General features: G+C 44.9%; 1 protein-coding gene across 1 annotated transcript in view; it reads left to right on the top strand.

Moving 5' to 3' along the window:
• The first annotated feature begins 299 nt into the window (after positions 1-299).
• The window catches only part of LOC106573425 (phosphatidylinositol phosphatase PTPRQ), a 47,228-nt gene continuing 25,987 nt past the window's right edge, over positions 300-21,540 (top strand). Inside the window, exons 1-14 of the mRNA XM_082963250.1 lie at positions 300-404; positions 1,642-1,750; positions 3,682-3,796; positions 8,609-8,842; positions 9,324-9,552; positions 9,711-9,839; positions 10,049-10,195; positions 10,498-10,661; positions 14,353-14,860; positions 19,040-19,201; positions 19,293-19,472; positions 20,681-20,788; positions 20,912-21,193; positions 21,405-21,513. Of these exons, the coding sequence (XP_082819376.1) occupies positions 335-404; positions 1,642-1,750; positions 3,682-3,796; positions 8,609-8,842; positions 9,324-9,552; positions 9,711-9,839; positions 10,049-10,195; positions 10,498-10,661; positions 14,353-14,860; positions 19,040-19,201; positions 19,293-19,472; positions 20,681-20,788; positions 20,912-21,193; positions 21,405-21,513 (2,546 nt within the window). The 5' untranslated portion in view covers positions 300-334. The remainder of the gene's footprint in view (positions 405-1,641; positions 1,751-3,681; positions 3,797-8,608; positions 8,843-9,323; positions 9,553-9,710; positions 9,840-10,048; positions 10,196-10,497; positions 10,662-14,352; positions 14,861-19,039; positions 19,202-19,292; positions 19,473-20,680; positions 20,789-20,911; positions 21,194-21,404; positions 21,514-21,540) is intronic.

Genomic DNA, 21,540 nt, shown 5'->3' with positions numbered 1-21,540 from the left:
TCACGCTAACTGCTAACTCTAGACTAAGCCCTCTAATCTAGAATCTTTCGATAATGGTTAGCACTAGACGCTAACACGGCCTCTTCCTCTCTAACCTGCTGCCTCTGACCAGCTAACTGTGCTAACTCCATCATGGGCCTCACTCTCCTCCTGCTCATCACCTACCTGGGATACACACACTCACAGGTTAGACTGGCGCGCGCACACACACACACACACACACACACACACACACGTCTGCAACCGCATAGTTGTGTTGTAGTCATGTTCTGACCATGCGGTCTCTCATCAGGCTGATGTATCCAGTCTGAGTTCTCGAACAGCGTTTACGGTCATGGTGACTGCCGCGTCCTCCTCCAACCTCAGCCCTCCGGTCAGCCGCATTATCAACACCAACGAAACCGGTGAGACACAAACACACACACACACAAACACACACGCATACACACACGCATACACAAACACTTGAATGTGTGACAGTCAAACTAATAGTGCTCTGAGGAATCGTTGGGTCTGTTCTGCTGCTGCCCTCTGCTTTATTATCTCCCACACTGTGTGTGTGTGTGTGTGTGTGTGTGTGTGTGTGTGTGTGTGGTGTGTGTGTGTGCGTGGTAACTGTAGTCGTACTAAGCAGGATGAATGAGGCTGTAGTGAATGTCTGTGAAATGCCAGAGCTCTCACCAGAATAGAGCAAGCTGGTCACATACACCCACACCCAGTTGGTTGACCCAATACCAAACAACAGCAGTATCTGTAGTATCTGCAACAAGAGTAGGGGAGACCGGGGTTGGTTGTCTCACGGGTTAGTTGTCATAGATGTAATTATTCCCAGTCTAAATGGACCTGTGTAATATTTTTAAGGTTAAAATGTGTGCATTTAAAAAAAATAATTCATCCAACTGGTCAACTCACATGCATGACAAACAATTGAGGTGAGTGAAACTATGTTTTTCATAGGTGAAAGTAAAAATAACAAATCTTGGAATTTTCTTTGGAAATGTTTGAATTATGTGAGTATCCATGAACAATTATGTTTGTAGAAAAGAGTAACAGGAGAGCTATATTTCAAGCCTATCCTTTTTCTGTCACACACCCACACACGCACACATAAATACACAAAATGTCATACGTTATTCTCACAGCATAAAATGCTGAATTTTGTTAGGAATATTGTTCGATCAAAGAAAGGCTTTGCTGTTTCTAAGACTGTATGGTATAGTGCTTAATTTCTTGTTACAAAAGGAATAAGCTACTAGCAAACATAGTGGCAACCAACCCCATACTGTGTGACATCCAACCCCACGATGGGGCTGGTTGTAACAAGTGGACAGAGTGTGTTTGATGGCTTATAATTCCATGTTGGAATATGATATGAGGATTAAAAGACTCCCCATTTCAACCCAAGACCTTGGACTTGTAAGTCTTGTAAGATATACTGGTGCTGAGAAATACACAGGAGAGTAAAAAAGTGTGACAACCAACCCCGGTCACCCCCATCTTTCACAACATCCTCCCAATTTGTTGAATAGATTTACTTGTTAAGGACTTTTATGTATGGTTTGGTTGCTTTATGATGACATATCTAATAGAATTTCAGGAGATTTTGGTGAATATGGCTTGAACTACTTCTTCTTCTGCTAGCCCCAACATCCCCACCTACCAATCTAGAGGGAGAGAGGGTAGGCTCCAATGGGATCCTTCTGTCTTGGACCATGCCCTCTGACTCTCCCATCGACGGTTATGTGATCAGGTAAAGAGACATATTGTATGATGTAAACCCAGATTAAGCTGAACTGAGCTGTGCGTCCTCTGAAACACAACCCAGCTAAGCCACACTGCTTCTTGACACAACACCCACTTAACCCAGAAGCACCAATGTGTCAGAGGAAACACTGTACACCTGGCGACCATGTCAGCATGCATTGCACCTGGCCCACCACAGGAATTTCATTTTCCATTTGTTTTGTCTTGTTTTTCCGTACACCTGTTTTACATCGCCTCATCACTCTATGTGTATATTATCTTCTGTTCTCCCCATGTCTGTGTGTGTAATTGTTTGTTACGTGTTATGTGTGACGCTTCATGCTGGTTTTTCGCCAGGTCTTGTTTGGAACCCGTGGTATTGTATGCTGTACATTATTTGTGTGACGAGTGCGCTATTCACTCTTGCCTTTGGCGGGAGTGTCGTTACGCAATTGCGTCTGACTGTTTTCCTTCTGCCAAATAAAGTGTGCCTGTTCACTCATCTCTGCTCTCCTGCACCTGACTTCAGTTAACCAGTTGCGCACACTCCTGACAATGACTGATAAATAGCTAACAAAATAGCTAGATGGACCGAGTTTACCTTGTACCTTTATTGAACTTTTATTTCAATCTTTGCACCATCTCTATGCACACAGGGCCTTACACACTCACACAGCCACTCCAACACACACACACACACACACACACACACACACACACACACACACACACACACACACACACACACACACACACACACACACACACACACACACACACACACACACACACACACACACACACACACACACACTCCATCATTTGCTCACTCACACATAATATGCACATACATTTATACTGACTATACACCCTCACACCCACTCACATGCAAGCTGCTGCTACTCTGTTTATCTTACATCCTGTTGCCTAGTCACCTTTCCCCTATACATATCTACCTCTATCACTCCAGTATCCCTGTACATGTAAATATGGTACTGGAACTGATTTTCTAAATATTTCCTTTATATAGTATGCTTACTTACTTACTTTATTGTGTATTCAATATTTCTTATTCTTACTTCTCGTGTTGTTTTTCTTTCTAGTAATACATTGTTATTGATTATTGCATTGTTGGGTTTTGAGTTTGCAAGAAAGGCATTTCACTGTACTTGTGCATGCGACATTTAACATGCCACCAGGGGTCTTTTCACAGTCCCCAGGTCCAGAACAAATTCAAGGAAACATACAGTATCATATAGAGCCATGAGTGCATGAAACTCACTTCCATCTTATATAGTGCAAGTGAACAGCAAACCTGGTTTAAAAAAACAAATAAAGCAACACTTCACGGCACAATGGCTCTCTCCCATGTGACCTACTTGTTGTGTGTATGTACTGACATGCGTGTGTAACTGATAGATGCACACACACACACACACACACACACACACACACACACACACACACACTGCATGTGGGCGTCAGCTAATGGGGAAAATGTATATGAAGTGCAACGGGTTTCCTCAAAGGTTTTTAGTAATGACAGCACATTGGAGTTTACAGTCTAGGCTTAATCTGGGTCGGGAATAACACTATAAGGAGAATAGGTTGTTGATATTCCACATTTATTTACTTCTAAATCAAATTTAAATAAAGTTGTTTTTATATAATCTGGTGGTTAAATGTAGGGCTCCCAAGTGGCGCAGCAGTCTAAGGCACTGCATCTCAGTGCTAGATGCGTCACTACAGACCCATGTTCAATTCCAAGCTGTATCACAATTGGCTGTGATTGGGAGTCCCTTAATAAGGTGGCACACAATTGGCCCAGCATCGTCTGGGTTTGGCCAGTGTCGGCCATCATTGTAAATAAGAAATTGTTCTTAACTGACTTGCCTAGTTAAATAAAAATTTAAAAAAAAAAATGTGTTTCTATTTCAGGTACAAGGAGATGTGTCCATATCCAGATACCACCTTCAAAGAGGTGACCAAGCACCTGGATGTCCCTGAGACCCTCCTCAACCTCTTTTTACCAGGATCTACCTATAACATTAAGGTAACACTCAATCAATACACATAAGTACACTGTAAATCCCAATGTGCTGTCATTAATCAAAACTTTTGAGAAAACCTGTTGCACTTCATATATCTGAGTACAGTCACTCTAAGTGATTTTGTAGTCATTACTCAAACCAATAGATTCACTGTGACCCTGTAGGGCAGTAGTCACCAACCGGTCAATCGCGATCTCCAAGCCATTCGTAGTTGATTACCAAACATTTCTGTATAAAATCCAACGATAAAGCTTTGCGTTCCTATTTTTATTTCTTGTTTCGCGCTGTTGACAGTAGGTGCAGTGGTGATATTAGCATGTAATACTTCGTGTGAAAAAAAATAATAATTTGGCCAGATGCATGCCAGCAAAGCCACTACACAACACAACACTAAACAATACATTAGTTGCACTGTAATGGTGACAAACGGTGCCCACAAACTGTTAGGACAGCAGTCCCAACACCTTACCACTACGACACTTGGCTATCAACGGAGCCTTGTCTGGCAGCGAAACAGTTAATTCAGCCTCATTTACTGACTTTAAAAAAACATAGCTGATATGGCTGACTTGCTTAAACAAATGTGGTTTCTACTGACAGTTGAGATGTACAAACTATGGCATTAGGGGATGACAAGCGGATAAGAGGCAATCCGTAATTTCGATTAAGACATTAATAAGCAAGCCACGACGGATGTAGTCAATATAACTATTTGATTAGCACTTTGGAAATGTACAGCGACAGAATTCAGAACATGGGCCGTTCTCCCTGTTCACCAAGTCAGAACCGTAGGATAAATAAAGGGGGCATATAAGCAGACGAGGAAAGCTTTTACAATATTCAATGATTACATTTCTCGAAAACACGTTATAGGCTACATGTGCACCACCAAGTCAGAACAGTAGATGAAATGAAGAAGGGAAAATATACCAAATTATAAGGATGAGGCACATGGGCTACGAACAGCTTACTACACAACATACACTTAGTATTACTTTCTTAGCTACAGTATACATATCTCTGTGGCATATTACATCATTTATGCAGCACCATACAAGACATTTTTGGACTCACATACTGACCAGACCGGACGCATTACATACGGGAGCGTTGCAAAATACAGTATATTTACACATACATGTTATTCTATCATTGCACCAACACTGCTCGTGCGTGTTAGCGAGCGTCTGCGTAGCCAGGCGCTAAAATAGAACTTGGTTCTATTTGTGATACTCAACGTGCTGCAAGTCCTGCCTCTCCCATCTTCTCAATGGTTTTTAGGAGCATATACCCACTTGGGTGATTGAAAGATGAACTGAGGTCCCCACTGCAGTCCAGTTGGTTGTGGTAATGCACCTTAAAGTTTGTTAACAACCGCCATATAAAGTCCAAAGAAGAAGAAGCATGAATGAGGAGAGATTACTAGAAACGAACTCAGCTGACCATTTTATCTGTGGATTAATTGTCGGAGTAGAGGACCTCGTGCATTTCAGGTAAAATAACAACCCAATGTTTATGTCCCAGGACAAATGAGCTAGCAACAGCAAGCTAGCTAGCTAAATTGCCATAAATGTTTAATGCTTTTCAACCTATCCCCAAATTAATATAATTGGTTCAGAGTTTGTTTTGATATTTCAACCTACGTGTCCTGATCGCGTCTGGTGTGGGTAGACAAAATCAACTTACATGCGATGGCGCACGCGGACAAATGCATGCGTGCGGTCTGGTCAGTATGTCACCTTGTTGTGATGTGCTCACTTGAACAGGAATGTGGCGCGGCGGTCCTTCGTGGGTAAATTTTGTCATCAAAGTCTGGCATTCTCTGGATTTATGGCGCTTTCAAGAAAACTGGGAACTCTGAAAAAAAACAAAGTCAAATCATGATGACGTCAGTGATCTTCAGGTCGTAGCTCTAGAAAGAGGCCCGAGTTGGATAACCGTTCAAAACGTATTTTCCCAGTCGGAGCTCGTTTTTTCCCCGAGATCCCAGTTGTCTTGAACTCACTGAAGATTTCCCAGTTCCGAGTTAACAGTTGTTTTGAGCGCGGCAGAAATCATACTGGATTGACAGCATGGCCAATGTTGAATGTTTATAATTTTAAGCTTGGAAAAGAGACCCTTAAACCCAGAATTGGGACCACAGAACCACTCCACTGAATTTCTCTTCATTATTTCTCTTCATATGACAAGGGTTGAAAAGCATTTGCCAGTAGATCGTTGACTTGATTCATGATGATGACTGCTAGCTTGTAAGATAAGTTACTGTAGATACGTGATTTTACTTAATTGTATCTGTGGCCAATGACCTTGAGCCTTCTTGGATGGGCACTTCTAATGTAACTCGATGGCAGAACCCAAAGGGCTACAATTTTTTAGGTCTAACCCTTAGACTTGGCAGTGACGTAGTGTCCCCATGAGTGACAAAACACTGAGCCAATCACGGTGCAACGCTCCGTATTTTCTGCTGGCTTGCCCCACCACCACAGAATGCACTGAGCTAGGCTGAAACTGCCTTACTCAAGAAAACAAAGAAGAGACCATGTTTGTATGCCGCCTTATTAACTCAATGATATATAGATTTTTTTACATTGTTTGCAAACTGATATGTGACACGTTTTAATGCCAAAATAACATGCAAAACAGTCAAGCTAAAAATAATTATAAACTGGGTGGTTTGAGCGCTGAATGCTGATTGGCTGACAGCCGTGGTATATCAGATGTATACCACGGGTATGACTAAAAATTTATTTTACTGCTCTAATTACATTGGCAACCACTTTATAATAGCAATAAGGCACCTCGGGGGTTTGTGATATATGGCCAAAATACCACTCCGCGTTGTGTCGTGCATAAGAACAACCATACATGGTACATTGGCCATATACCACACCTCCTCTGGCCTTATTGCTTAATTAAATCTTTATGGCAATACATTACATATCTCATGAGGTCTTATTTTGAGGCCTAGCTTTACCGTAATGGCTGTGTGTGTGTGCATGCCTGTGTGTTCTGGGCAGATGCCTCCAGCGGGGAAACTATTCTCTTGATCTGGTTGAATAATTGATTGTGATTAAATTATTTATCATATAAACACATCTATGGATCTATGTCAATATGTTGTGTGTGGTCATGGTTAATAGTTTTCAGAATGCATTAATCCTTAATTACCTGTGTGTGTGTGTGTGTGTGTGTGTGTGTGTGTGTGTGTGTGTGTGTGTGTGTGTGTGTGTGTATCACATTACCAGACGTTACTTATGTGTACTGTATAAGCACACCCAGCAGTACTGAGCGAGCTATGTGCTGCTTTGCCCTGCTCCTCATTCAATAATCTCTATCCGTTGTTTCCTTTTCTCTTCCTAGATTTTTCATATTCTCTGTTCTGTCTTCTATTAATATTCTCTGCTCTGTTTTCATAGCTATGTAGCCATTTCATTATCTTATTAGAGTCAGAACCTCACTTTAACATCTCATCTAAAGGGTACTCTCTACAGCAGGGTTGGGCAAACTATGGCCCGCGAGCCCATTCAATCCGCCGTGCAGGAGATTTGAGTAAAACCCCTTATTTTTTTTTTTTTTTAAGGGGGAAATTATTATTTGGGGTTTAAATAACACTCCAGGCCACTCTTGAACATCTAAAACTAGATAGAGAGGATGTAGAAATTATAATGGATTAATATATTTTAAAATACCTGCCCTTTTTCTGGCCCGCGAAATTGATTTTGACCCCAAAAAATGTACAAAAATTATCTGTGTGGCCCTCCGTTGAATTTTGAAATCCCGATGTGGCCCTTGAGCCAAACAGTTTGCCCACCCCTGCTGTACACGGTAGTTACCCATTATATGATGCAAAACTTGTCATACTGGCTGTATTTGTATTTTTTTATTTATCTAGGCAAGTCAGTTAAGAACAAATTCTTCTTTACAATGACGGCCTACCCTTGCCAAACCTTAACAACGCTGGGCCAATTGTGCGCTGCCCTTTGGGACTTCCAGTCACGGGTGGTTGTGATATAGCCTGGAATTGAACAAGGGTCTGTAGTGACACCTCTAGCACTAGAGATGCAGTGTCTTAGACCGCTGCGCCACCAGGAAGCCCCCCTAAATGTATGCCTGATTGAATGAGGAATACTGCAGATGCACATGAAATGAACCCGGGAATCGCTCAGAGATGCACACGAATTATATACATTAAAAATGGGTGAATATTTCCTTTAAGACTAATATTTCATTTAATATTGACCCCATATGGCCTCCCCAACACCACAGCCAGCATCATCTGTGTCTCCTGTCCAGGGATGATTAGCGCTATCTGGAATCCTTGGGATGTCCCTACCCTAAACCCTAACATTACCTTTACCATTTTACATTTCTACTTCAATGGGGTAGGGACTTCCAAAGGATCCCCGATAGCATGGACCATCCAGGGATTGACCAGGCCCAATCCTGCTTAGCTTCATAGACAAACTAGCAGTGTGATGCTATGGCTATGTGTGTGTGTGTACCTGCCTGCCTGGTGTTGTGTGGCTGTTGCATCAGTAAACGTCCCTGATCGCTGGTAGAGATTAACATGGGGGAGATCTGATGACTGAATCTTGAATTAGTAATAATGACTCTCTCTCTCTCTCTCTCTCTCTCTCTATATATATATATATATATATATATATATATATATATATATATATATATATAATCTAGGTTGCAGCAGAAAACTCTGCTGGTATTGGTCCCTATAGCAAGTCTATGTACATCAAAACTGCTGAGGCCCGTAGGTATCCAATAAAAACATACAAATACAGACACACTTATACACACAGACAATGACATCAGTTTGTCTATCCCTTTCTCAAGCCCCCGGCCTGGTGACTAATCTGACAGCATTTGCTCAGAACCACACGTTCGTAGTGGTCACGTGGTTCCTGCCGCTCCGCATCAACGGTCTGATCAACAAGTTTGCGGTCAAAGCCAAACACGCTCGTACCGGTCAGACCGTCCGCATGCTGGAGCTGGATGCTGAGGAAATCATGACCGTAGCGCTACCACACTGCAACGTACGTATGTCTATCTGTCTTTCTCATTATTTCTCTGTCTGTCTAGAGATACTATGACCATATCGGTAACAGAAGAATATCTAGTTTTAACTTTGGTCCTCTGTGAAGTATGTGAGATTAGCTTTTTCAACTGGTTTTTCAACTTTCAGAAAATATATTGCGGTCCAAACAGAGCAATGCTACAGGCCTCCAGTTTTTTTTCTCTCCCTCTCTTTCTTTCACTCTCTCTCTCTATTCAACTAAATTGAAAGTGGATTTATTGGCATGGAAACAAACATGTGTTTATAGTGCCAAAGCAAGTGAAAAAACAAAACAACATCGACAAAACGAAGACAAAAACAATCAGACATTAACAGTAAACATTAGAAAGCTTTTAAAATATTATATCATTAGCAGTTAAAAAATGTAGCATAACATTTAAAATGTTACATAAGCTCTGTCTTTGTGTACTTAAATACATAGTGTGTGTCTGTGTGTGTAGGATGCAGTAGAAATCTTGTCTCGTGGGACCGCAAGTCCATCAGAGGTGACAGCGTCCTCTCCTCCTGTCACCCTGTCAGCCGTCCCACCTGCCACCACATGGGCTGTACCAATATCCGTAGGGGTGGACCAGCTGCGTCCCTACACAGCATACGTCTTCGAAGTGTCCGCTTTCACCTCTGACGGAGAGGGACAGGTAGCCTCCACCATGGTCCGCATGCCTGAGTCAGGTACACAAACACACACTCCACCTCTCTACATATCTCTGCCCATCTCTCCATATTGCTTTCTATAACCGTCTACATCTCAATTCCTCCGTGTCTCTCTATCTATTCCTCGCTTCATCTCTCTCTCTCTCACCATGTGAATATGTATTTGTGTGCTGCAGCCCCAGAGGACCCACCCTACAACCTGTCGGTATGGAATGTGACGTCTAAGTCAGTCTCTGTCTCCTGGGATCCGCCAACTATTGTTACCGGACGCTTCAGCTACGTCACCCATCTCTACGGCCCCACAGGTACACACACACATGCACGCATGCAGACACACACATATACAGTACATTTCAAATACTTGCTGAAGTAAAAACACTGAAGGTGGCAGATCTAACCCTAACACTGTGTGTGTGTGTGTGTGTGTGTGTGTGTGTGTGTGTGTGTGTGTGTGTGTGTGTGTGTGTGTGTGTGTGTGTGTGTGTGTGTGTGTGTGTGTGTGTGTGTGTGTCAGGGTTTATCTATGAGAACAGCACAGGGGACCTTAAGTTTGTGTACTCTGGTCTGACTCCCTACACACACTACAGAGTAGAGGTCCGGGCCAAGTCTGCTGGCCTGCTGGGGCCTGAGGCCTTTTCTGCTGTACTGACACATGCTGAGGGTAAGAACAGACACGTGCCTTGAGTGATGTGCTCTACCAGTGCAGTACTTTTCCTTTCCCTATTGGTCAATGAGGTGAGTGCAGGAGTATTTTCCTACCTTGAACATCTAAACATTCTGCCTGGTTCTCTAACATTGTCTCTAAGACTGTCTGGTTCTCTCTCTCTCTCTGTGTGTGTGTGTGTGTGTGTGTGTGTGTGTGTGTGTGTGTGTGTGTGTGTGTGTGTGTGTGTGTGTGTGTGTGTGTGTGTGTGTGTGTGTGTGTGTGTGTGTGTGTGTGTGTGTGTGTGTGTGTGTGTGTAGCTCCCAGTGCGGTGCAGGCTCTGCAGGCAGTAGCACTAGACTCTGTGTCGGTGGGTGTGAGTTGGAGAAGCCCTGCCCAGCCCAATGGTCTGATCACACAGTACAGACTCCTGGTTCTGTCTGACAACACACTGCTGCAGGACATCACTCTCATCGGAACACAGGTACCACTCTGCGGATCTGGTTTTACTATCCTTGTGAGGACCAGAAGTCCTCACAAGGATACCAAAACAAGTCAAATTCAGACAAGTGGAGAAAAAAATATATACAGTACCAGTCAAAGGTTTGGACACACCTACTCATTCAAGGGTTTTTCTTTATTTAGACTATTTTCTAAATTGTAGAATAGTAGTGAAGACATCAAAACTATGAAATAACACATGGAATCATGTACTAACCAAAAAAGTGCTAACAAATCAAAATATATTTATGTTTGAGATTCTTCAAAGTAGACACCATTTTCCTTGATGACAGCTTTGCACACTCTTGGCATTCTCTCAACTAGCTTCATGAGGTAGTCACCTGGAATGCATTTCAATTAACAGGTGTGCCTTGTTAAGAGTTAATTTCTGCAATTTCTTTCCTTCTTAATTCGTTTGAGCCAATCAGTTGTGTTGTGACAAGGTAGGGGTGGTATACAGAAGATAGCCCTATTTGGTAAAAGGCCAAATCCATATCATGGCAAGAACAGCTCAAATAAGCAAAGAAAATGACAGTCCATCATTAAGACATGAAGGTCAGTCAATACGGAAAATTTCAAGAACTTTCAAAGTTTCTTCAAGGGCAATCTCAAAAACCATCCAGTGCTATGATGAAACTGGCTCTCATGAATACCGCCACAGGAAAGGAAGACCTGGAGTTACCTCTGCTGCAGAGGGTGGACTATTTCAGATCGTCAGTGATGTGTATGCCGAGGAACTTGAAGCTTTCCACCTGCTCCACTGCGGTCCCGTCGATGTGGATAGGGGCGTGCTCCCTCTGCTGTTGCCTGAAGTCCACGATCAGCTCCTTTGTTTTGTCGACATTGAGGGAGAGGTTATTTTCCTGGCACCACACTCCCAGGGCCCTCACCTCCTCTCTGTAGGCTGTCTCGTAATTGTTGGTAATCAGGCATACTACTGTTGTGTCATCTGAAAACTTGATGATTGAGTTGGAGGTGTGCGTCAAATCAAATCAAACTTTATTTGCCACATGCGCAGAATACAACAAGTGAAGACTTTACCGTGAAATGCTTACTTACAAGCCCTTAACCTACAGTGCAGTTCAAGAAGAAGAAAATATTTACCAAGTAGGCTAATAATAAAAAGTAACACAATAAGAAAAACAATGACGAGGCTATATACAGGGGGCACCGGTACCGAGTCAGTGCAGGGGTACAGGCTAGTTGAGGTAATCTGTACATGTAGGTGGGGGCGAAGTGACTATGCATAGGTAACAAACAGTGAGTAGCAGCAGTGTACAAAAGGGAGGGGAATTGTTCAGCAGTCTAATGGCTTGGGGGTAGAAGCTGTTGAGGAGCCTTTTGGTCCTAGACTTGGCGCTCCGGTACTGCTTGCCGTGCGGTAGCAGAGAAAACAGTCTTTAACTTGGGTGACTGGAGTCTCTGACAATTTTATGGGCTTCCCTCTGACACCACCTATTATATAGGTCCTGGATGGCAGGACGCTTGGCCCCAGTGATGTACTGGGCCGTTCGCACTACCCTCTGTAGCGCCTTACGGTCAGATGCCAAGCAGTTGCCATACCAGGCAGTGATGCAACCGGGCAGGATGCTCTTGATGGTGCAGCTGGAGAAACTTTTGAGGATCTGGGGACCCATGCCAAGTCTTTTCAGTCTCCTGAGGGGGAGAAGGTTTTGTCGTGCCCTCTTCACGACTGTCTTGGTATGTTTGGACCATGATAGTTTGTTGGTGATGTGGACACCAAGGAACTTGAAACTCTCGACTCGCTCCACTGCAGCTCCGTCGATGTTAATGGGGCCTGTTCGGGCCGCCTTTTCCTGTAGTCCACGATCAGCTCCTTTATCTTGCTCACATTGAGGGAGAGGTTATCCTGGCACCACACTGCCAGATATCTGACCTCCTCCCTATAGGCCGTCTCATCGTTGTCGATGATCAGGCCTACCACTGTTGCGTCGTCAGCAAACTAAATGATGGTGTTGGAGTCGTGTTTGGCCACGCAGTCGTGGGTGAACAAGGAGTACAGGAGGGGGCTGAGCACGCAGCCTCGTGGGGCCCCTGTGTTGAGGATCAGCGAAGTGGAGTTGTTGTTTCCTACCTTCACCACCTTGGGGGTCACCCAGTTGCACAGGGCGAGGTTCAGACCCAGGGCTCCAAGCTTAATGATGAGCTTGGAGGGTACTATGGTGTTGAATGCTGATCTATAGTAAATTAGCAGCATTCTTATATAGGTATTCCTCTTGTCCAGATGAGATAGGGCAGTGTGCAGTGCGATGATGATTGCATCATCTGTGGATCTATTGCGGCGGTAAAGCAAATTGAGGTGGGTCTAGGGAGTCAGGTAAGGTACGGGTGATATGGTCCTTAACTAGCCTCTCAAAGCATTTCATGATGACAGAAGTGAGTGCTATAGTCATTTAGTTCAGTTACCTTTGCTTTCTTGGGTACAGGAACAATGGTGGACATCTTGAAGCAAGTGGGGACAGCAGACTGAGATAGGGACAGATTGAATATGTCCTAAACACTTCAGCCAGATGGTCTGCGTATGCTCTGAGGACTCGGCTAGGGATGCCATCTGGGCCGGAAGATATCGGTTTCCGTGACGTGGCTGGTTTTCACTTTCTAGTCTGTGATTGTCCTTAGACCTTGCCACATATGTCTCGTGTCTGAGCCATTGAATTGCGTCTCCACTTTGTCTCTGTACTGACGCTTTGCCTGTTTGATTGCCTTACTTAGGGAATAACTACACTGTTTGTATTCTGCCATATTCCCAGTCACCTTGCCATGGTTAAATGCGGTGGTTCGCGCTTTCAGTTTTGCGCAAATCCTGCCATCGAGCCACGGTTTCTGGTTATGGTAGGTTTTAATAGTACACAGTGGGTACAACATCTATACACTTCTTGATAAACTCAGTCACCATATCCGTGTATTCGTCAATGATATTCTCAGAGGCTACACGGAACATGTCCCAGTCCGCATGATCAAAACAATCTTGAATTGTGGATTCCGATTGGTCAGACCAGCGTTGAATAGTCCATTGCACGGGTACTTCCTGTTTGAGTTTCTGCCTATATAGATTTGCCAAAGGGAGGGCAGGGGAGGGCCTTAACACTTTTTTGGTTACTACATGATTCCATATGTGTTATTTCATAGTTTTGATGTCTTCACTATTATTCTACAATGTAGAAAATAGTAAAAACAAAGAAAAATCCTTGAGTGAGAAGGAGTGTCCAAACTTTTGACTGGTACTGTATATATATTTTTTTTTATTTAGTAACTCAGTACCCCCTGACCCCCAGCAACTGCGGCCCCTCATGATGAGTTCAGATTCTTTGTGGCCCCCAACACCCCCATCAAAGTTGCCCATACCTGGTTTAGGGTTAGGGTTACAATTAGTGTTAGGGTTACAATTAGGATTAGGGGTTAGGAGCAAGGGGTTAGGTTTAGGGTTAGGGGTTAAGGTAATGGTTAGGGGTAGGTTTGAATGGAAGCAAATGTTTTGGTCCCCACAAAGACAGTAAAACAAACGATTGTGTGTGTGTGTGTGTGTGTGTGTGTGTGTGTGTGTGTGTGTGTGTGTGTGTGTGTGTGTGTGTGTGTGTGTGTGTGTGGTGTGTGTGTGTGTGTGTGTGTGTGTGTGTGTGTGTGTGTGCCTGATGTTTTCATCTTATCTTCAGAACCTAAATGACACTGATCTCCATGGTGATGGAACATTAGTGCCAGGTATCCCTGGTGACTCTCTGCGGCGTAAGAGATCAGCTGACCTCAGCCTGACCACCTCTCCGCTTGCATTTACGGTCACCCTGCCCGACCACACGGTCGTCACCGGCATGACCATGACCACAACCAGCCGCACACACAGCGCTTCAACCGCCCCTGACCTTAATCCTAACCTTGACCACAACAGTTACACTGTCCCCACAGTCACTGAGAGCCCCAGTCTGACCAGTATGGGCCCTGGGACTGGGACTGACCAGACCTTTGATGCTGTAACTTCAGGGACTTCTGTCCTCTCCCTGACCTCTTCAACCCCGGCCACACCCCTCCCCTGGCTCACTGCCCACTCACAGCCCGGCCAGCTCACCTCTGGCCAGCCACGCCTCTCCACCCGCTCTGCACCTGCAGTCACTGGACACCTCCAGACACTCCCCTCCACCAGGTCTGCAGCCTCCAGCACCCCGGGAGGTACTGCACTCACTCCTAACCTAGAACCATTTCACCTTTTAACCTCTAAACCCTTTTTATAGGTGCAATATGCAGAAATGGCTCTGCCCTTTCCTGGTTGCTAAAATTATAATATTTCTCCTAATTTCAGTTTACATGACCAAACAAGCACTCAAAGTGTAGAGAATCATTGTACAATCTATACCGCTGTAAAATATATTTGAAATACCCCAAAATATAGTATTTTCAGTTGTTTGAAGCTGGTGTACAAAACTGAACGTGAGACGCAAACGCGAAACTTAAGAACGGGAAGCATAGAAATAGAGCACATAGAACAGATCCACCGCATCTTAGGCTTGCTTTCAATACCAATGACAGATCTATAATTCACATTACTATGCGAATTTGGTTGGGTCGCCCAAAAAGTTACATATTGCAGCTTTAACACTATACATATCTACGTCCATCACTCCAGTATCCCTGCACATTGTAAATATGGTACTGGAACTGACTAACCCTGTATATAAATCAAATCAAAGTTTATTTGTCACGTGCGCCGAATACAACAGGTGTAGTAGACCTTACAGTGAAATGCTTACTTACGGGCTCTAACCAATAGTGCAAAAAGGTATTAGGGGAACAATAGGTAAGTAAAGAAATAAAACAACAGTAAAAAGACAGGCTATATACAGTAGTGAGGCTATAAAAGTAGCGAGGCTACATACAGACACCGGTTAGTCAGGCTGATTGAGGTATTATGTACATGTAGATATGGTTAAAGTGACTATGCATATATGATGAACAGAGAGTAGCAGTAGCGTAAAAGAGGGGTTGGCAAGTGGTGGGTGGGACACAATGCAGATAGCCTGGTTAGCCAATGTGCGGGAGCACTGGTTGGTCAGCTCAATTGAGGTAGTATGTACATCAAGGTATAGTTAAAGTGACTATACATATATGAAAAACAGAGAATAGCAGCAGCGTAAAAGAGGGGTTGGGGGGGGGGCACACAATGCAAATAGTCCAGGTAGCCATTTGATTACCTGTTCAGGAGTCTTATGGCTTGGGGGTAAAATCTGTTGAGAAGCCTTTTTGTCCTAGACTTGGCACTCCGGTACCGCTTGCCATGCGGTAATAGAGAGAACAGTCTATGACTGGGGTGGCTGGGGTCTTTGACAATTTTTAGGGCCTTCCTCTGACACCGCCTGGTGTAGAGGTCCTGGATGGCAGGCAGCTTAGCCCCAGTAATGTACTGGGCCGTTCGCACTACCCTCTGTAGTGCCTTGCGGTCAGAGGCCGAGCAATTGCCGTACCAGGCAGTGATGCAACCAGTGAGGATGCTCTCGATGTTGCAGCTGTAGAACCTTTTGAGGATCTCAGGACCCATGCCAAATCTTTTTAGTTTCCTGAGGGGGAATGGGCTTTGTCGTGCCCTTTTCACAACTGTCTTGGTGTGTTTGGACCATTCTAGTTTGTTGTTGATGTGGACACCAAGGAACTTGAAGCTCTCAACCTGCTCCACTACAGCCCCGTCGATGAGAATGGGGGTGTGCTTGGTCCTCCTTTTCCTGTAGTCCACAATCATCTCCTTAGTCTTGGTTATGCTGAGGGATAGGTTGTTATTCTGGCACCACCCGGCCAGGTCTCTGACCTCCTCCCTATAGGCTGTCTCGTTGTTGTCGGTGATCAGGCCTACCACTGTTGTGTCATCTGCAAACTTAATGATGGTGTTGGAGTCGTGCCTGGCCATGCAGTCGTGGGTGAACAGGGAGTACAGGAGGGGACTGAGCACGCACCCCTGGGGAGCTCCAGTGTTGAGAATCATCGTGGCAGATGTGTTGCTACCTACCCTCACCATCTGGGGGCGGCCCATAAGGAAGTCCAGGATCCAGTTGCAGAGGGAGGTGTTTAGTCCCAGGATCCTTAGCTTAGTGATGAGCTTTGAGGGTACTATGGTGTTGAACGCTGAGCTGTAGTCAATGAATAGCATTCTCACATAAGTGTTCCTTTTGTCCAGGTGGGAAAGGGCAGTGTGGAGTGCAATAGAGATTGCATCATCTCTGGATCTGTTTGGGCGGTATGCAAATTGGAGTGGGTCTACGGTTTCTGGGATAATGGTGTTGATGTGAGCCATGACCAACCTTTCAAAGCACTTCATGGCTATGGACGTGAGTGCTATGGGTCTGTAGTCGCCTTTGTGTTCTTGGGCACAGGGACTATGGTGGTCTGCTTGAAACATGTTGGTATTACAGACTCAGTCAGGGACATGTTGAAAATGTCAGTGAAGACACCTGCCAGTTGGTCAGCACATGCCCGGAGCACACGTCCTGGTAATCCGTCTGGCCCCACAGCCTTGTGTATGTTGACCTGTTTAAATGTCTTTCTCACGTCGGCTACGGAGAGCGTGATCACAGTCGTCCGGAACAGCTGATGCTCTCAGGCATGCCTCAGTTTTGCTTGCCTCGAAGTGAGCATAGAAATGATTTAGCTCGTCTGGTAGGCTCGTGTCACTGGGCAGCTCGTGGCTGTGCTTCCCTTTGTAGTCTGTAATAGTTTGCAAACCCTGCCACATAAGACGAGCGTTGGAGCCGGTGTAGTATGATTCAATATTAGCCCTGTATTGATGCTTTGCCTGTTTGATGGTTCGTCGTAGGGCATAGCAGGATTTCTTGTAAGCTTCCGGGTTAGAGTCCCGCACCTTGAAATCGGCAGCTCTACCCTTTAGCTCAGTGTGAATGTTGCCTGTAATCCATGGCTTCTGGTTGGGTTATGTACGTACAGTCACTGTGGGGACGACCTCCTCGATGCACTTATTGATGAAGCCAGTGACTGATGTGGTGTACTCCTCAATGCCATCGGAAGAATCCCGGAACATGTTCCAGTCTGTGGTTTTAAAACAGTCCTGTAGTTTAGCATCTGCTTCATCTGATCAGTTTTTTATAGACCGAGTCACTGGTGCTTCCTGCTTTAATTTTTGCTTGTAAGCAGGAATCAGGAGGATAGAGTTGTGGTCGGATTTACCAAATGGAGGGCGAGGGAGAGCTTTGTACTCATCTCTGTGTGTGGAGTACAGGCGATCTAGAATTTTTTTCCCTCTGGTTGCACGTTTGACACGTTGATAGAAATTTGGTAGAACTGATTTAAGTTTCCCTACATTAAAGTCTTCGGCCACTTGGAGCGCCGCCTCTGGGTGAGTGGTTTCCTGTTTGCTTATTTCCTTATACAGCTGGCTGAGTGCGGTCTTAGTGCCAGCATCTGTCTGTGGTGGTAAATAAACAGCCACGAAAATTATAGCTGAAAACTCTCTCGGCAAGTAGTGTGGCCTGCAATTTATCACAATATACTCTACTTCAGGCGAGCAAAATCTAGACTTCCTTAGATTTCGTGCACCAGCTATTGTTTACAAATATGCACAGACCGCCCCCCCCCCCCCCCCCCCCCCTCGTCTTTTTGGAGTGTGCTGTTCTATCTTGCCGGTGCAGCATATATCCCGCTAGCTGAATATCCATGTCGTCATTCAGCCACGATTCTGTGAAACATAGGATATTACAGTTTTTGATGTCCCGTTGGTAGGATATTCATGATCGTATGTCGTCTAAATTATTTTTCAATGATTGCCCGTTGGCGTGTAGTATTGACGGTAACGGCAGCTTTCCCACTCGTCTTTTCCGGGTCCTGACCAGGCATCCGTCTCTTTGTCCTCTGTACCTGCGTCGCTTCCTCTTGCAAATAACGGGGATGTCGGCCCTGTGGGGTGTTTGGAGAATGTCCTGTGCGTCCTCCTTGTTGTAGAAAAAATCTTTGTCTAATCCGAGATGAGTGATCGCTGTCCTGATATCCAGAAGCTCTTTTTTTGCCGTAAGATACGGTTGCAGAAACATTATGTACAAAATAAGTTACAAATAATGCGAAAAAAAACCACATAATAGCACAATTGGTTTGGTGCCTGTAAAACTGCTGCCATTTCTTCTCTTATTTTTATTTCTCGTGTTTTCTTTGTTCTACCTTATGATACTTTTAGTATTGCATTACTATTGATTCCTGCATTGTTGGGTTTAAAGCAATAAATGCATTTCACTGTACTTGTGCATGTGACATTACAACTTGAAACTTGATTGAAGACTACAGAAGTTGATGAGTGGAGTGAGGTGTGTTACCATGCACTACAGTCTGTCCTTTATACTGTGTGTGTGTTCGTTCCAGGACTGTATGTGAGAGAGGAGGTGATAGACATGAAGTCTGAGGAGCTGTCTTACCTCGTCTCTGGTCTTAGTCCCTTCACTGAATACACCTTCACCGTTACCGCGGCTACCGCTATTGGAGAGGGTCCTGCCTCACACGTCTCTGAGAAGACCCGCGAGCAAGGTACACATAGACACTATATATACATTGTTTTTTAGTAGTGTCATTGTTGTTTATTATTGTTCTTTATTGTTGTGTGTTGTTGTTGTCATAGTTCCTAGCTCGGTGGTGGCTGTGTCCTATCAGAATGTTAGCTCCACTTCCATCCTGGTCAGCTGGACTCCGCCTCTCTACCCCAATGGACGAATCACACATTACACCGTTTACGGACTCAACCTGCACAGCAACCAGACCCTGCAGAGAGTTACCCACAACACCAGCGTACTGCTCACAGGTAACTCACACACATGCTGTATGTACACATATACACACATGGGACAGGCCTGGTTCAAGCCTGTGAATATGTATTGGTGTTAAGCTGCTTGCTGTGTGTTTCAGGGCTGGGGAAGTATACAGGTTGTAAGCTGCTTGCTGTGTGTTTCAGGGCTGGGGTAGTATACAGGTTATAAGCTGCTTGCTGTGTGTTTCAGGGCTGGGGAAGTATACAGGTTATAAGCTGCTTGCTGTGTGTTTCAGGGCTGGGGAAGTATACAGGTTATAAGCTGCTTGCTGTGTGTTTCAGGGCTGGGGTAGTATACAGGTTATAAGCTGCTTGCTGTGTGTTTCAGGGCTGGGGAAGTATACAGGTTATAAGCTGCTTGCTGTGTGTTTCAGGGCTGGGGCAGTATACAGGTTATAAGCTGCTTGCTGTGTGTTTCAGGGCTGGGGAAGTATACAGGTTATAAGCTGCTTGCTGTGTGTTTCAGGGCCGTGGTAGTATACAGGTTATAAGCTGCTTGCTGTGTGTTTCAGGGCTGGGGAAGTATACAGGTTATAAGCTGCTTGCTGTGTGTTTCAGGGCTGGGGAAGTATACAGGTTATAAGCTGCTTGCTGTGTGTTTCAGGGCTGGGGTAGTATACAGGTTATAAGCTGCTTGCTGTGTGTTTCAGGGCTGGGGTAGTATACAGGTTATAAGCTGCTTGCTGTGTGTTTCAGGGCTGTGGTAGTATACAGGTTATAAGCTGCTTGCTGTGTGTTTCAGGGCTGGGGAAGTATACAGGTTATAAGCTGCTTGCTGTGTGTTTCAGGGCTGGGGAAGTATACAGGTTATAAGCTGCTTGCTGTGTGTTTCAGGGCTGGGGAAGTATACAGGTTATAAGCTGCTTGCTGTGTGTTTCAGGGCTGGGGAAGTATACAGGTTATAAGCTGCTTGCTGTGTGTTTCAGGGCTGGGGAAGTATACAGGTTATAAGCTGCTTGCTGTGTGTTTCAGGGCTGGGGAAGTATACAGGTTATAAGCTGCTTGCTGTGTGTTTCAGGGCTGGGGAAGTATACAGGTTATAAGCTGCTTGCTGTGTGTTTCAGGGCTGTGGTAGTATACAGGTTATAAGCTGCTTGCTGTGTGTTTCAGGGCTGGGGAAGTATACAGGTTATAAGCTGCTTGCTGTGTGTTTCAGGGCTGGGGAAGTATACAGGTTATAAGCTGCTTGCTGTGTGTTTCAGGGCTGGGGAAGTATACAGGTTATAAGCTGCGAGTGGCTGCATCTACTGCTGTAGGAGAGAGCTCTCTGTCTGACCGAGACGATATCTTCGCTGTCACACCCGAGGATGGTACCTGGCACACACACACACACACACACACACATACATACACACACCCCCACCCCCAACTCTCTCATTATGTGTGTTTCATGATAGAGAGTCCAATGTTATCCCTTTCTCTCTCCCTCTCAGAACCTGACTCCCCACCCATAGGATTGACAGTGGTAGACACCTCTCCCTCCACCACCACCCTCTCTTGGTCACCCCCGGAGAGAGCCAATGGGGTGATCCAACAGTATGAGGTCCTGTACGAGAACCAATCGTATGTGGCAGTGTTGAACATCTCTGTCCCCAGAGTGACTCTGACAGGGCTGATGCCGTTCTCCTACTATAACGTGTCTGTCAGAGCATACACACGCCTCGGACACGGGAACCACACCTCAGACACACTCACTATGCTGTCTGGGGAGGACGGTGAGTCTACACACACACACAAACATACACACACACATACAGTACATACAAACACACACACACACCACTCTCCGAGTGGTTACCCACTTGAACATGCAGTGAAACTGGACAAATATAAGCACCCCCTATTTGACCATTTATTTCACACAGACACAAACTAGGCACATGCACACACTAACGCCACATATTGAAGTGTGTGTGTACCCTCTAGTACCGGGAAGTCCTCCCTACGGCCTGTCCTATGAGTCCGTCAGTCCCAATGAGGTGAATGTGACCTGGGAACCCCCCCTAGTGCCCAATGGAGTTATCACGCACTACAGGTACATTTCTGCATGGATTCTGGATTT

The sequence above is a fragment of the Salmo salar genome, chromosome 16 (assembly GCF_965601325.2).
Source record: "Salmo salar chromosome 16, fSalSal1, whole genome shotgun sequence".
In the NCBI taxonomy this organism is placed as follows: domain Eukaryota; kingdom Metazoa; phylum Chordata; class Actinopteri; order Salmoniformes; family Salmonidae; genus Salmo; species Salmo salar.
Note: the sequence above shows the minus strand (reverse complement) of the source record. Positions and strands in the feature narration are given on the sequence as shown.